At 41.7% G+C, this 15891-nt stretch overlaps 2 protein-coding genes across 3 annotated transcripts; one reads left to right on the top strand and one right to left on the bottom strand.

The window, feature by feature from the left end:
* The first annotated feature begins 2561 nt into the window (after window positions 1-2561).
* LOC121854494 (endocuticle structural glycoprotein SgAbd-8-like) lies at window positions 2562-6798 on the top strand. Its single transcript, XM_042349175.1, has 3 exons — window positions 2562-2655; window positions 4322-4785; window positions 6150-6798. Exons 1-3 carry the CDS (start codon window positions 2644-2646, stop codon window positions 6325-6327), a joined length of 654 nt encoding a protein of 217 aa, XP_042205109.1. The 5' UTR covers window positions 2562-2643; the 3' UTR covers window positions 6328-6798.
* Window positions 6799-9185: 2387 nt separating this feature from the next.
* Window positions 9186-12156, bottom strand: LOC121854493 (basic proline-rich protein-like). Of its 2 annotated transcripts, XM_042349174.1 has the most exons (4): window positions 12085-12156; window positions 10995-11142; window positions 10277-10913; window positions 9186-9773 (listed from the first exon to the last, which is right to left on the bottom strand). In XM_042349174.1, the coding sequence occupies exons 1-4, from the start codon at window positions 12091-12093 to the stop codon at window positions 9587-9589; spliced, it is 981 nt and encodes a 326-aa protein (XP_042205108.1). In that variant the 5' UTR covers window positions 12094-12156; the 3' UTR covers window positions 9186-9586. The 2 variants fall into 2 exon arrangements, with proteins under 2 accessions (XP_042205108.1, XP_042205107.1); XM_042349173.1 differs by having other exon boundaries at window positions 10277-11142.
* Window positions 12157-15891: the final 3735 nt, after the last annotated feature.

Genomic DNA, 15891 nt, shown 5'->3' with positions numbered 1-15891 from the left:
TTGTCCTCCTTGTCCTCCCTACCCTTCTCCTCCTCACCAACACCTTCCTGGCCCGCCTCACTAAGGAAGAATGGGGTCATAATATTTATGTATCTACCTGGGTCAGCTCATTAGATGATCATCGTCTTCTTTATTCTTCGTCTGTCTGTCTGTCTGTCTGTCTGTCTGTCTGTCTGTCTGTCTGTCTGTCTGTCTGTCTGGTTGCTGGGAAACATTTACTGAGTGTAACAACAAAAAGTAGGGTTTGAATGATGAATGAGGGTGGGGTGAGATGGGAGTAAGGGTGATAGGGTAGATTAGAGGTAGGAATGGGATAGGATTGGTTAGGATTAGGATAGATTAATATTATATGATTCTTTGTGATGTTAATTTTCTCACTATAAAATAAATGACCACCATATATACCTACCTACCTGCCTACATACATACATACATACATACATACATACATTCACAAATATATACCTACCTACCTGCCTACATACATACATACATACATTCACATACATACATACATACATACATACATACATACATACTTACATACATACATACATACATACATACATACTTTCACAAATATATAAATAAAACGATCCAAACTTAATACATAAACATTAATTCTAAACCACACACACAAAAAAATCCAATGTTTTTCTTTTCATTTAGTGCCTCTGTGTCATACAAGTTCCACAAAATAGCGATCAGTGTCTCTTTCTATCATTCACTTATCACAAAGTAATTATTTAGGGACTTACCTGTGTTAATGACCTGTATATTACCTGTTGTGTTCTGGTGATGAGAGAAATGTGTTTGTTTTGTTTTGAGAAATGTTAATGAGATGTTTTAATGTGTTTTTTTTTTACTTTGGTGTGTGTGTGTGTGTGTGTGTGTGTGTGTGTTGGCATATGTTCATAAACTATATACACACAACCACAGGTGTGTAGGTGAACGATTAACCACACCTGTCTACTAAAAAATCAAACACACACACACACACACACACACACACAAAGGCTACTGACATTCTCACTACTTGACGACAGGATTCCTGGACCTATATTAAGACTTCTAAATAAAAAAAGACTTAAAATCATTGAAAATTACTAAATCAGACTTAAACTCAAGCTTATTCAATCAGACTTAAACTCAAGCTTATTCAATCAGACTTAAACTCAAGCTTATTCAATCAGACTTAAACTCAAGCTTATTCAATCAGACTTTAAACTCAAGCTTATTTAATCAGACTGATATTAAGGCTTGTTCAATCTTCTATTAACACACGCACACACACACACACACAGGTAAATTTGACACACCTGGTTACACCTGTATAATTGAAGGTAGAGATAGTTTTAATGAAGAGGAATAGGATGTTGTTTTATTTGTCTTTTTAGGTAAGAGAGAGAGAGAGAGAGAGAGAGAGAGAGAGAGAGAGAGAGAGAGAGTGAATAATACTCTCGATGAAAACGTAAAATAGTTGAATAAATGTGTGTGTGTGTGTGTGTGTGTGTGTGTGTGTGTGTGTGTGTGTGTGTGTGTGTGTTTATTTTCATGGTTTTACTTTGGTTTATAGCGAAGGTTTGTACGTGACAGGTTTTCCCAGAAAAGGAGAATTGAGTACACATACCTCGACTTCGCTATTGTCTTGTTCGTCACCTGTACTCTCACCCGTACTCTCACTCATACCCTTAACTGTACCCTCACGTGTACTCTCACTCATACCCTCACCCGTACCCTCACCCATACCCTCACCTGTACCCTCACCCGTACCCTCACCTGTACCCTCACCTGTACTCTCACTCATACCCTTAACTGTACCCTCACGTGTACTCTCACTCATACCCTCACCCGTACCCTCACCCGTACTCTCACCTGTACCCTCACCCGTACCCTCACCTGTACCCTCACCTGTACCCTCACCCGTACCCTCACCTGTACCCTCACCTGTACTCTTACCTGTACTCTCAAATCCAGTCTACATCTGCCCTAATTCTTTACTTTGTGGGGAATTTGTGCTAGAAAGAGGTTAAGCATAAATAGGTCAAGTATATATCAATATATTTAGAACTCATCATAACATATATTTAATTATTTATGACGATAGAAGCGGCAAACATTGTAAAACATGGTACTGGATAGGTGGTTATACTGATACGTACAGTAGTGTTAAGGAGACCCACTAATATATGTCCTGTGGTATCGATTCTCGTTTGACCTTTTTATTCTGAATATTCTGTCACATTGTAAACCCGTCTGCGTATGGGAGAATCAAATGTTTATGTGTACTTAACATTACCTTATATACAAGAATCAATATTGACTCTTATCCCTGTTGCTTCCTAACATAACTAGCAACGTATACACACACACAAACACACACACCTGACACGAATCATTTTCCCACCAGAACCACAGACGACCTACACAAGGATTAAAATTTTGGCTCTCTGAAACGTTCTCCTGGCTACGAGACATGTTTTTGTTGACAGATCGTTGCCTCATCTCCTTCTTCTTCCTATTCGGTGAAGAAAGTAGGCATCCTTCACCTTGGTTAGTGTGAGAGGCGTTCAGCCAGCCAGGTATATAACGCAGGGAGGTTTGCCCTTGTCTACACACTCCTCCCCGCCTCGCTACACTGCAATGATCCTTAGGGTAAGACGGCTGCTGCTTCTCTCTCTCTCTCTCTCTCTCTCTGGTGTTGTCCCCCAAGGAGCTCGCTGTCTTCCTCTTCTGTTTTTCCCTTCTGTAGTAGACCTCTTGGTTCTTATCTGTATTTTAGGTGAAAGGTGTGTGTGTGGGTGTGTGTGTGTGTGTGTGTGTGTGTGTGTGTGTGTGTGTGTGTAATAATAATAATAATAATAATAATTAACGGTTTATTGAAAAAGTTTTGCAGCCCGAAGGCTGAAAATATACACTGGACATAAATTACTTATTACATACATTGGTGGTTTAACAGAAGCCTTCATTAGAGAAAGGTGAAGGAACATATACAGTGAACATATAGATTATTGTAGGTGTTGAACAGCAAACACGTAGTGCAGTAACTCTCGCCCAGATAGTGTTAGGAGGGACCTCACGTGGTGTAGTAGTTCTCTCAGATGGTGTTATGAGGGAACTGACGTGGTGTAGTAATTCCCTCACAGATGGTGTTATGAGGGATCTCACGTGGTGTAGTAATTACCTCACAGATGGTGTTATGCGGGGCCTCACGTGGTGTAGTAATTCCCTCACAGATGGTGTTATATGAGTGAGGTGTGGTCCCAGGCCTTCCTATCGTAGACTGATTAACACATCGCTGGTTGTTGTTGGGTCTCACGGGCCGTTATCACTGGGTGTGTGTGTGTGTGTGTGTGTGTGTGTGTGTGTGTGTGTGTGTGTGTGTGTGTGTTTTGTTGTTGTTCGTAATAATTCCTTGTGTATACAGTGAATTATTAGTGTCATGTGTTAATTGTTGTTTATGAAGATGAAAAAGTTTAATTTTGTATTTATAATTATGTACAAATTCGTTTAATATTTACATCTTAAAGTGAAGATATTCCTAAACACTTCACGTACCAGTAAAATTACTTATCTAAACTTGGTATATATCTACGAGCAAGTAAAATAAGTGTTAAGTGTTCCTCTAAGTATTAAAGTTTCATAATTACTTACATAGACGACACAAATCCAATCTTGTACAAAAACCGTAAATAATTATCATAAGTTTACACATAGACAGTGTTTTAAAGACATCTATCTATCTATTCATGTGTGATAGATCATGGTTGTGTTTATGGGAGAAAAATGTACCATCATTGTTTAGTTCTTGAAAATCTACCGAGGACGTAATCCGACACAAACAGACGCCTGGAGAGTATTATGGTTGTCTCACTTTCACCAATACCTGTTATGTGACTCACTGTCTTTCTACTAGGAATGAAATAGTCTTCCCATTAGGATAAAGTTTAAGGGATACGTTTTCTATGATGGTGAGAGGTTGAGGGATACGTTTTCTATGAAGTGAAAGGTTAAGGGATACGTTTTCTATGATGGTGAGAGGTTGAGGGATACGTTTTCTATGAAGTGAAAGGTTAAGGGATAGGTTTTCTATGAGGGTAAGAGGTTGAAGGAGGTTAGGTTAGGTAGTTATTAAAACAGAACTTTCCCATTTGTCTAATACCTGGAACTTATATAAATCAAGTCATGGTAATTGAATATCTCTCGTTCCTCACTTACAATATTTAAAACTATAATATACTGATCTCCCATACACGACATTAAAATATAAATTAGTAAACAAATGTAATGTTTTAATGTTTATTATGATAATGTTTTCCAGACACTGTTATTGGTCGCCGTGGCTGCGGTTGTGAGTGGCCAATTTCCTAAGCCAGATTCTGCTCCTGCTGGTTTCGGAGGTGGAGCTAGTCAGGTTCCCTTCCCGCCAAAAAGAAAGCCTGGTGCTCCTCCGCCATTCACTGCTCCTGCTGGTTCAGGAGCTGGAGCAAGTCAGGTTCCCTTCCCGCCAAAAGGACAGCCTGGTGTTCCTCCGCCATTCACTGCTCCAGCTGGTTTCGGCCCTGCTGAAAGCCAACGACCATTCCTAGACCCACCAAGGCGACCACCAGCACCTCCACCCGTGCCCTCAGGAGACGTGATTCCCATCCTGGTTGACGAGCGAGATGGACCTCACCCAGATGGTTCATACAGCTTCAACTTCGAGACTGGTAACGGCATCAGTCGCTACGAGCAGGGCGCCCCCCAGGGGGAGACTGGCGCCGTGGCCTCGCAAGGAGGATGGTCGTAAGTATCCCATAGCCTCCATTATGTTATCTTTCCACCTTTATCCTTCATCCCGGCCATTCCTATATGTATACCTATCAGCTTAGGTGCTTCAGTATTTTCATAAATGTTTTAGTGGTCGGGTGTTAGAAGATGGCGTGTCAGGTTCAGTAGGGGTGCGAGAGGCTGTCCCGCCCTGAGACAGTGATAGCCTACACCTTAGTTGTTTGTCTCTCCTCGTCCTGTTTTCTGCCTGTTCACTTTCTCTCACACAGAATGCAAATCTTGGGTTAGTCTCATCTTATCATTCACTCCTGTCTTTGTGTTACATTCCTTAGAGGTCACACTTTGTCCTCATCTTCGTTAATGTCTTCGTTGTTCTTTTCGTTATTATCTTCAGTATTACCTTCGTTACTAACTTCGTTGTAGATTTTAGTTTTAGTTTCAGATAATTTCTATTACAAATTTCAGGTCAATCTCACACCACCCTACACATCCCCCCCCCACACACAAATAAGAACCACACACCAGCATGAACTACAGTCTTCAAGGAACTCAACCAAGTGGCAATTGTAAAGTAATAAAAACACAAAGGCGAATTGAGATAGGTTATGTAGGTAGACCGTGTATGGACGAATCTTCACAGGACTTATAGTAAATTTATACTTTTTGGTGGATAAGGAAATTTTATAAGTCTTTTCATTGTTGTTAGAAATGTTATGTAAAGTATTATTAATATTGTTATTATTTTAATTATGGAAGACTCTTGTTGGCATTACAGTGTTTATGTTATCTTCCAGGTGTGATGTTATCTTAAAGAATCTAATACTCATGTTTGCTTCCAGTATTCGAGTTATCTTTCAGTGCTCACGTCATTATCCAGCAATCACGTCATCTTCCAGCAATCACGTCATCTTCCAGCAATCACGTCATCTTCCAGCAATCATGTCATCTTCCAGCAATCACGTCATCTTTCAGTAATCACGTCATCTTCCAGCAATAATGCCATCTTCCAGCAATCACGTCATTTTCCAGCAATCATGTCATCTTCCAGCAATCACGTCATCTTCCAGCAATCATGTCATCTTCCAGCAATCACGTCATCTTCCAGCAATCACGTCATCTTCCAGCAATAATGCCATCTTCCAGCAATCACGTCATCTTCCAGCAATCACGTCATCTTCCAGCAATCATGTCATCTTCCAGCAATCACGTCATCTTCCAGCAATAATGCCATCTTCCAGCAATCACGTCATCTTCCAGCAATCATGTCATCTTCCAGCAATCATGTCATCTTCCAGCAATCACGTCATCTTCCAGCAATTATGCCATCTTCCAGCAATCGCGTCATCTTCCAGCAATCATCACCTTCACTACCCAAACAGGTTCACCTTACCTGACGGAACACCTGCAGTCTTCACCTTCGTAGCCGATGAGTTTGGTTACCGCGTGGAGTCTGACCTGTTACCTACGCCCCATCCTCTCCCCGCCCACGCCATCGCCCAGATCGAGTTCGCCCGTCAGCAGAAAGCCTCCGGGGGTGGCACTCAATATAGATCTTAATCCTTTGTGTAACTTTGCGTGATGTTGTAGTCAGTGATTGGTGTTAAGTACCAGCTGTTTGATTAAATGGGCCCCCATGGTCTGTCCTAATAGACTCCAGGCTGATTATTACTATTGGGTAGGGGGTAGGGGGGGATGCTGGGTTCATGTATTAACGTATCCCGGTCCTAATGGGTTGTAGATCTAATGGGTCCTCATGTAAATGGTAAAGTTTGATTAAGTTGTGAGTCTTTTTGGAATTGGGAACTATTAGAGAAAGAGCCCATTAAAACTGGTACCTATTAAAACCAGGGCCTATTTAACCTTCAGCTGGGAGTACCAGAATCAAAATAACTTAGTGTGTGTGTGTGTGTGTGTGTGTGTGTGTGTGTGTGTGTCTATCTCGAAATCACCCCGCGTTCTTCTGTAGGCTTTCAAGTTTATATGGTGTTCCCCTAGTAAATTTTTACCCAATAAAACAGATGAAGGCTACAGGTGTTTTATAATAAGTCCTTCTGCATTTCCTGGCTGTCTTGACCATGAGTTATTTCACCAAGTTCCAATGCTACAATGTCCGTAAGTTTTCCGCAAATGACTGTCGACAAGCGTAAGTCAACTTTCTGCTTAGTATACAACAGTTGATTTCAGTTAATTGGATGTCATGTTTGTGAGTTTTAAAATGACTCATAAACATATATTTTCATAAAGTTACTGCTGCCATTTAGCGTATTTTTAGTTGTAAGTAAAGAGATGTTGTAACGAGAAAACAGTAGGTTCTCGGTAAGGTCTCGGTGAGGTCTCGGTAAGGTCTCGGTAAGGTCTCGGTAAGGTGTTGAATTCCATCTTGACTATCAACACTGTACGGTAACTTAAGATTCGGACATTAGACACAAATTCCCCAAGAGAGAAAAAAATCTAACAAGTGAAATTTTGAGATCAGGGAAGCATTGTTCTTGTGATGAATGAACGAAAATCCTTCTCTCTGTCGTCATTCTTCCTCTTACCTCATACTGGAGACAACTATCAAGTACAGGTACAGGTACAGATTTAAATACAGGTACAGGAACAATTTACAGACTTAGGTACACTAACAGACATTCTAATACTAAGCGATATCAGGAACTCTTACAAGTACTTAGTTTTTTCAGTTACCTAAAACTGAAACAAGGAAACATCGTACATATTAAAAACAAAAACACTGTGACACACATTGCATAAAAGGAAGAACAAGTTAACCCACAATCGGATCCTGTGTGTGTGTGTGTGTGTGTGTGTGTGTGTGTGTGTGTGTGTGTGTGTGTGTGTGGAGTCTCAGTAACTAGTTTTTGTGATGCTTATGCAAATTTAGAACTATTTGTAAGAGTAGTAAGTTTGACTCTGACTTTCCACACACACACACACACACACACACACACACACACACACACACACACACACACTGTATATTAAGCCTTCAGTACTGCACTAGACTCCCTTCATATCCCCATCTGCAAGGTTAGGTTAGGTTAGGTTAGGTTAGGTTAGGTTAGGGGAGGATCAGAGAGAGAGAGAGAGAGAGCCAACCTCCTTTTCAGACAGTAGGTGAGAGCTGTGTTCACTCGGCCACCGCACACCTTAATTTATTTTAGAAGGTAAACGATCTCCAAGTACATAGAGATGATCCAGGTGAGTCTGTCTATCTGTCTGTCTGTCGGTTTCTGTCTGTCTGTCTGTCCCTCTTACTCTCGTATCTAACAAAATCAACATCCAAGTATTTAATAAAAGGAGGAAATTAGTGGCCAAAACAGATGTGGTAATTTGAAGAGTTGTATAAACATTTCACGATAATTACACGATAATTGGGGTCATTATCCTTAAGTATCACCTGGAGAATTATTTAAATATCATAAAAACACGAAACTAAATATCGTCTGGAATTAATACGATAAAAAGTTAAATGTTGTCAAGGATAATTAGTATATGGGATTATTATATGAGTATACCCCGCATTCCTACACCCCACCATCCTACACCCTCACCATCCTGCAACCCACCATCCTGCAACCCACCATCCTACACCCTCATCATCCTGCAACCCACCATCCTACACCCCACCATCCTACACCCTCACCAGCCTGCACCCCACCATCCTACACCCCACCATCCCACACCATCCACCCCCATCCCACACCCCACCATCCCACACCTCACCATCCCACACCCCACCATCCTACACCTCCCACCATCCCACACCCCACCATCCCACACCCCACCATCCCACACCCTCACCATCCCACACCCCACCATCCTACACCCACCATCCTACACCCCACCATCCCACACCCCACCATCCCACACCCCACCATCCTACACCCCACCATCCCACACCCCACCATCCTACACCTCACCATCCCACTCACCCATCCCACACCCCCCACCCCACACCCCACCATCCCACACCCCACCATCCCACACCCCACCATCCCACACCCACACCATCCCACACCCCACCCATCCCACACCTCACCATCCCACACCCCTCACCACCATCCTACACCCCACCATCCCACACCCCACCATCCACACCCTCACCATCCTACACCCCCCACCATCCCACACCCCATCCCACACCCCACCATCCCACACCTCACCATCCTACACCCCACCATCCTACACCACCATCCCACACCCCACCATCCCACCCCACCATCTACCTTCCCCACCATCCCACACCCCACCATCCTACACCCCACCATCCCACACCCCACCATCCCACACCCTCACCATCCTCCTACACCCCACCATCCTACACCCCACCATCCTACACCCTCACCATCCTACACCCCACCATCCTACACTTCCTCACAATAAAGGAACAAAAAAAAAGAAATACAATTAAGTATATTTCATGGGTGTCTTTATTTGAGTCATATGGCAACAATAACAATAAAAGTGAAACACAACAGCTTGTTAATATAAGACAAACGAAAACGATGTTAAGCTTCAAGTTACTAAGCTGTCGTCAGCCAGTATGATAAGAAGCAACAAAAACGATGGTAAGCTTCAGGTTACTAAGTTGTCGTCAGCCAGTATAAGAAGCAGCGGTAGTCGTAACAGTAAACAGGGTCTGGCGTTGTTTTCCCCACCACCTTGCAGTATCAATGAAGCTACGACAGGCATTTCTGTTCGCCCGTCTATTGCATACAGTGGCGTTTTATTATGGTGGGAGTATTAAGATTTCTTGAGTATCCTTGGGACTTATACCAGGATATGTTTGGTGGTTGAAGGAGATGAAGGATCCTTAGATATTGTATGTTTTGTCCCCGGCGAGACCTGCCCGGGCTCTTTCTTGTTCGGCGAATTCGATCTGGGCAATGGCGTGGGCGGGGAGAGGATGGGGCGTGGGCAGCAGGTCAGACTGTACCTGGTAACCTGCAGCGTCGGCCACGAAGTTGAAGACTGCTGGGGTGCCGTCAGGGAAGGTGAATCTGTGGAGAATGAATGATGTATAACTCACCAGACCGATAGTGAGTTATTTGAACTAAATTATAAGATAACTATGGAGGCTCAAACTGTGACCCAAGGTGAGAGACAGACCACAATAAACAAAGCCAACCAAATATTTACATCATAAAGAGAGAGAGAGAGAGAGAGAGAGAGAGAGAGAGAGAGAGAGGTGATCGTTAAGGAAACCTGTAAGATCTTACACTCAACTGAATATGAAAGACAGACACACCAACATCTAACAATCAAAGCTACACTAAAAGGTACAAACTTTTATAACAGCCATACAGATCCAACTTTGATTCCCCTCAGCTGAGTCAAACAAAATAAGTCTGCTGCTCACACCTGAAGATGATTGTCACCTGGGCAATGCAGGAGCAGTTTTAATAAGCTTCTGTCTTTCATGTGAATCGAATTTGAAAGTTAGTTTTCACGTTATTGTGAATTTTTGGAAATAACATGAACACGGAGAATTTGGTATACTCACGACCATCCTCCCTGAGACACCACGGCGCCAGTCTCCCCCTGGGGGGCGCCATGCTCGTAGCGACTGATGCCGTTACCAGTCTCGAAGTTGAAGCTGTATGAACCATCTGGGTGAGGTCCATCGCGCTCGTCAACCAGGATGGGAATCACGTCTCCTGAGGGCACGGGTGGAGGTGCTGGTGGTCGCCTTGGTGGGTCTAGGAATGGTCGTTGGCTTTCAGCAGGGCCGAAACCAGCAGGAGCAGTGAATGGCGGAGGAACATCAGGCTGTACTTTTGGCGGGAAGGGAACCTGACTTGCTCCAGCTCCTAAACCAGCAGGAGCAGAGAATGGCGGAGGAACACCAGGCTGTCCTTTTGGCGGGAAGGGAACCTGACTAGCTCCAGCTCCTAAACCACCAGGAGCAGAGAATGGCGGAGGAACACCAGGCTGTCCTTTTGGCGGGAAGGGAACCTGACTAGCTCCAGCTCCTAAACCAGCAGGAGCAGAGAATGGCGGAGGAACACCAGGCTGTCCTTTTGGCGGGAAGGGAACCTGACTAGCTCCAGCTCCTAAACCAGCAGGAGCAGAGAATGGCGGAGGAACACCAGGCTGTCCTTTTGGCGGGAAGGGAACCTGACTTGCTCCAGCTCCTAAACCAGCAGGAGCAGAGAATGGCGGAGGAACACCAGGCTGTCCTTTTGGCGGGAAGGGAACCTGACTTGCTCCAGCTCCTAAACCAGCAGGAGCAGTGAATGGCGAAGGAAATGCAATATTTTGTGATCTCTGGCGAAAAAGTTGGTATTGGGCAGCGCGGAAACCTGTAAGAGCTCTGCCAGGCTGAGGTCGGCCGCTGACGACCGTCCCCACAGCAAACACTACCAGCACCTGAAAAAGGAAGCTGGAGGTCTTAGCATAATGGCAAACATTTGTGCTGAACTTCTGTAAATATTTTCAGTATTTTCGATTAAAAATACCTAAATATTTAACCCTTCGGCCAGAATAAAATACCTTAGTGGATCGGAGCCCTAAAAAGGGTTATTCTTACAGGTGATACCAAAGACAACGCTACTCCTTCAGGACCAAACTACAGGAGTAAAGTTCTCTCTCACCTAACCAAACGAGTACTACATTCTTAGGTTACGAATAATATACCTGAAGTAAACTGAAGTCTCCACCACTAACAAGCCATAAACACCTATAGCTGAGATGCGAGTGAACAACATGGCTTAGTGCTAATACTTTAACAACAGTTGACAGATAATCACTTAATGTTTCCTGCATGATGAAAGACACTTGACGCACAGAGACAAAATAATAAACTAATTCATTATAAAATATATTAATAATAACTTGAAATAAGAGACGAGAGAAAAGAGAGAAAACAGGAGAGAAAATAGAGAAGACAGGAGAAAGAAGAGAGGAGAAAGGAGAGAAAGACATAAAGATGACATGAATAGAATAGCAAGAACCATAGAAATGTCACATATTGGACACTCTAGCTTATTTCACCTCAAGATTATACACCCTAACGCAACCTTGAGGGTTAGGTTAGGTTTAGCTTAGCATCAGAGTATAGTTAATTATCAACTAAAAAAAAAAATAAGTTCGGGTATCTAATAATCATCAAAAAATCCAACTAACTTTTACACTTAATAAAAATAAAAAACATTACAAACAAAACTAAAAAAAAATAAATCAAATTAAAATATAAACAACCTGAAACACAAACTACACACAGGGGAGGGAGGGTGGGGTGGGGGGGCAGGGAGAGGAGGGAGGGGGAGGGGATACATGTGTAGACCTTCTAAGACACCCAAAATAACTTACCGTGATCATGGTTGGGTGTTGACAAGGAAGCGAGTGTGGTGTTAGGGTGTGGACGCCTGTGTTATATACCCACCGTCTCCACCCTCTCACATTGGTCCTTACTAAGCCAAGGTGAAGGTAGATACTTGCCTACTTTTCTCCTCCTGTATGTTGATGTATACATAGGCACACAAATATACACGTAGATATACAGACGGGTATGTATACTTACCTATCTACTTATACATGTATACACAAATAGCCTGCATTCTCATTCCTATACAAATATATACACATTCGGATATACAAGCAAAAACATATGTATTGCCTTATATATACACACACACACACACACACACACACACACACACACACACACAAGGAATGTCCCACTCCTCCTTCCTTTCCTTCAAACACAGCCATCCCCCCTCCCTCCCCCCCCCTCCACAAGACCTCTTCTTTCTCTCCAACGCTTCCTCCCTCCTTATTTCCTTTCCTTCTTCGTTCCTTCCCTCCCATCCTCTCCCTCCTCCTCCCCTCCTCTCACACATTACACACAAAAAATCAAGCTCTTTCTCCATCTTCTTTTTTTTCTCTCTCTCTCTCTGTGTCCACTGCCCTTCATCATCGGTTCATCATTTATGGAAATCAAAATCTCGGGTTTAATAACAAGTCTTAACCAGATACCGGTCTTGGTCGAACCAGGTCCCGCCAATTTACCTCTCTCGACCAGACACCTCGACCCAATCTGGCTGACCTGGTTTCCCCATTCTACTCCTGGTTTAACCCAATTTGGTTTACTAGTCTGGTCTAACCTGGTTTGATAGTCTCGTCTCACCTGGTCTGATAGTTTGGTCTACTCTGGTCTAATTGTTCTGGTCCAATCAAGTCGTCAATCTACACAGCACACACACACACACACACACACACACACACACACACACACGTATCATAATAATGCATTAGTACACACAGGGAGTACAGAATGACATTACAAATACATACACTGTACATATCGATTAGTACACAAGATTTTATGTACGTTGTATGAGTTATGTATTAAAGTTGTGTTTGAATGTAGTGTAGTAAGATATATTTAGTACAGTACAGTACACATGCTGTAGTTAAGTACATTTTATACCTGTGTACACTCTATGCTTCTACCATAATATATATAAATTCTCATACCATCTTAATGTAGTAGTATTGTAGTAGATAGTGGTTGTAACTAGTGGTAGTACACAGTGGTTGAACAATGATAGTACACACATGTATGTACACTCAGTCAGGTGTACACGTCTAAAGGAGGAATTGGGGACACGACAGTAAGTTACATTCTCTTAGTGTCTTATGTTCGTAGTACACATGGTAGTACATTATGATAGTACATTATGGTAGTACATTATGGTAGTACACATGGTAGTATATTATGGTAGTACACATGGTAGTATATTATGGTAGTATACATGGTAGTATATTATGGTAGTATACATGGTAGTACTCATGGTAGTACATTATGGTAGTACATTATGGTAGTACATTATGGTAGTACATTATGGTAGTATATTATGGTAGTACACATGGTAGTACATTATGGTAGTACACATGGTAGTATATTATGGTAGTATACATGGTAGTATACATGGTAGTACTCATGGTAGTACATTATGGTAGTACATTATGGTAGTACATTATGGTAGTACATTATGGTAGTATATTATGGTAGTACACATGGTAGTACATTATGGTAGTACACATGGTAGTATATTATGGTAGTATACATGGTAGTACTCATGGTAGTACATTATGGTAGTACATTATGGTAGTACTCATGGTAGTACATTATGGTAGTACATTATGGTAGTACATTATGGTAGTACATTATGGTAGTACATTATGGTAGTATATTATGGTAGTACTCATGGTAGTATATTATGGTAGTACATTATGGTAGTACATTATGGTGGTATATTATGGTACATGGTACATTATGGTAGTACATTATGGTGGTACATTATGGTAGTACATTATGGTAGTATATTATGGTAGTACACATGGTAGTACATTATGGTAGTACATTATGGTAGTACATTATGGTATATTATGGTAGTACATTATGGTAGTACATTATGGAAGTATATTATGGTAGTACACATGGTAGTACATTATGGTAATACATTATGGTAGTACATTATGGTAGTATATTATGGTAGTACACATGGTAGTACATTATGGTAATACATTATGGTAGTACATTATGGTAGTATATTATGGTAGTACACATGGTAGTACATTATGGTAGTACATTATGGTAGTACATTATGGAAGTATATTATGGTAGTACATTATGGTAGTACATTATGGAAGTATATTATGGTAGTACACATGGTAGTACATTATGGTAATACATTATGGTAGTACATTATGGTAGTATATTATGGTAGTACACATGGTAGTACATTATGGTAATACATTATGGTAGTACATTATGGTAGTATATTATGGTAGTACACATGGTAGTACATTATGGTAGTACATTATGGTAGTACATTATGGAAGTATATTATGGTAGTACATTATGGTAGTACATTATGGAAGTATATTATGGTAGTACACATGGTAGTACATTATGGTAGTACAGAATCTTTCTCTCTCTCTTTCTCTCTCTCTCTCACACACACACACACACACACACACACACACACACACACACACACACACACTTTGTACCCATCAGACTTTTTTTTAATCCAACACCTAAAAAAAACTGCCTTTAAACCAGACCAAAAGTGGACACAAGGTGATTAAAGTTCAGGTGAAGTTCAGGTGAGAGGAAAGCGTTAGGTAGGACGACTATGTCAACTAACCTTAATTAACTGGTTACAGGTATACCCGCAATGTCAGGGTTAAAACGTACATCTGTGTGTGTGTATGTGTGTGTGTGTATGTGTGTGTGTGTGTGTGTGTGTGTGTGTGTGTGTGTGTGTGTGTGTGTGTGTGTGTGTGTGTGTGTGTGTGTGTGTGTGTGTGTTAATTGGTATTTACAACACTAATCATTCGTCATCAGCGACAGTGTACATTAAATCTTACAAAAACACGTCAGTTCAGTGACTCATCCCTTAGGCTGTGTGAGTCTTGCTTTCCCGTGTGTGTGTGTGTGTGTGTGTGTGTGTGTAGGGTTCGGTTATATTAATTTAAGGTCAGGATAAACTATATTAGGAATACATTAAGCTATAAACTATTAATAACAACAATCGCCTTATGAGTTCTGTTCACCTACTTCTTATGGTGTTTATTCGAAACCAATTTCCCTATTGTATTCTGATATTCGCATCGATTCTCCTTTCACTACAGTTTTCTTCTCTCGTCAGCAGGATATTCACATTAATATCCTTCCCATCTCCTTTTGATGAGTATTAGTTCGAATCACACTGCTCCGTTGCCAGTTCCACTGTGTGTGTTGGTGGGAGGTTAGGCGCAGTGACCTGTCGTCCAGGAAGGGTACAACAGGCTATGTACCCTTCACCGCCAGTGTACCACGAATTTATGAACGGAACTGTACCTGTAATTGTGTACCTGTAATTGTCTACCTGTAATTGTCTACCTGTAACTGTCTACCTATAACTGTATACCTGTAATTGTCTACCTGCAAATGAATACCTGTAACTATCTACCTGTAACTGTCTACCTGTAACTGTATACTTTTAATTATCTACCTGTAACTGTCTACCTGTAACTGTCTACCTGTAACTGTATATCTGTAATTATTTACCTGTAACTGTCTACCTGTAACTGTCTACCTGTAACTGTATATCTGTAATTATCTAC

Source organism: Homarus americanus, unplaced genomic scaffold, assembly GCF_018991925.1.
Source record: "Homarus americanus isolate GMGI-L3 unplaced genomic scaffold, GMGI_Hamer_2.0 scaffold11378, whole genome shotgun sequence".
In the NCBI taxonomy this organism is placed as follows: Eukaryota; Metazoa; Arthropoda; class Malacostraca; order Decapoda; family Nephropidae; genus Homarus; species Homarus americanus.
The sequence above is the reverse complement of the archived record's forward strand: the minus strand, read 5'-3'. Positions and strand labels throughout refer to the sequence as shown.

What these genes read in the sequence shown, in the direction of transcription:
- LOC121854494 (XM_042349175.1), top strand. An exon ending in GCCTCGCAAGGAGGATGGTC is followed by an intron (nt 4,786 to 6,149) that starts GTAAGTATCCCA and finishes CTACCCAAACAG; the next exon opens with GTTCACCTTACCTGACGGAA.
- LOC121854493 (XM_042349173.1), bottom strand. An exon ending in GTGTCTCAGGGAGGATGGTC is followed by an intron (nt 9,774 to 10,276) that starts GTGAGTATACCA and finishes CATTCTCCACAG; the next exon opens with ATTCACCTTCCCTGACGGCA.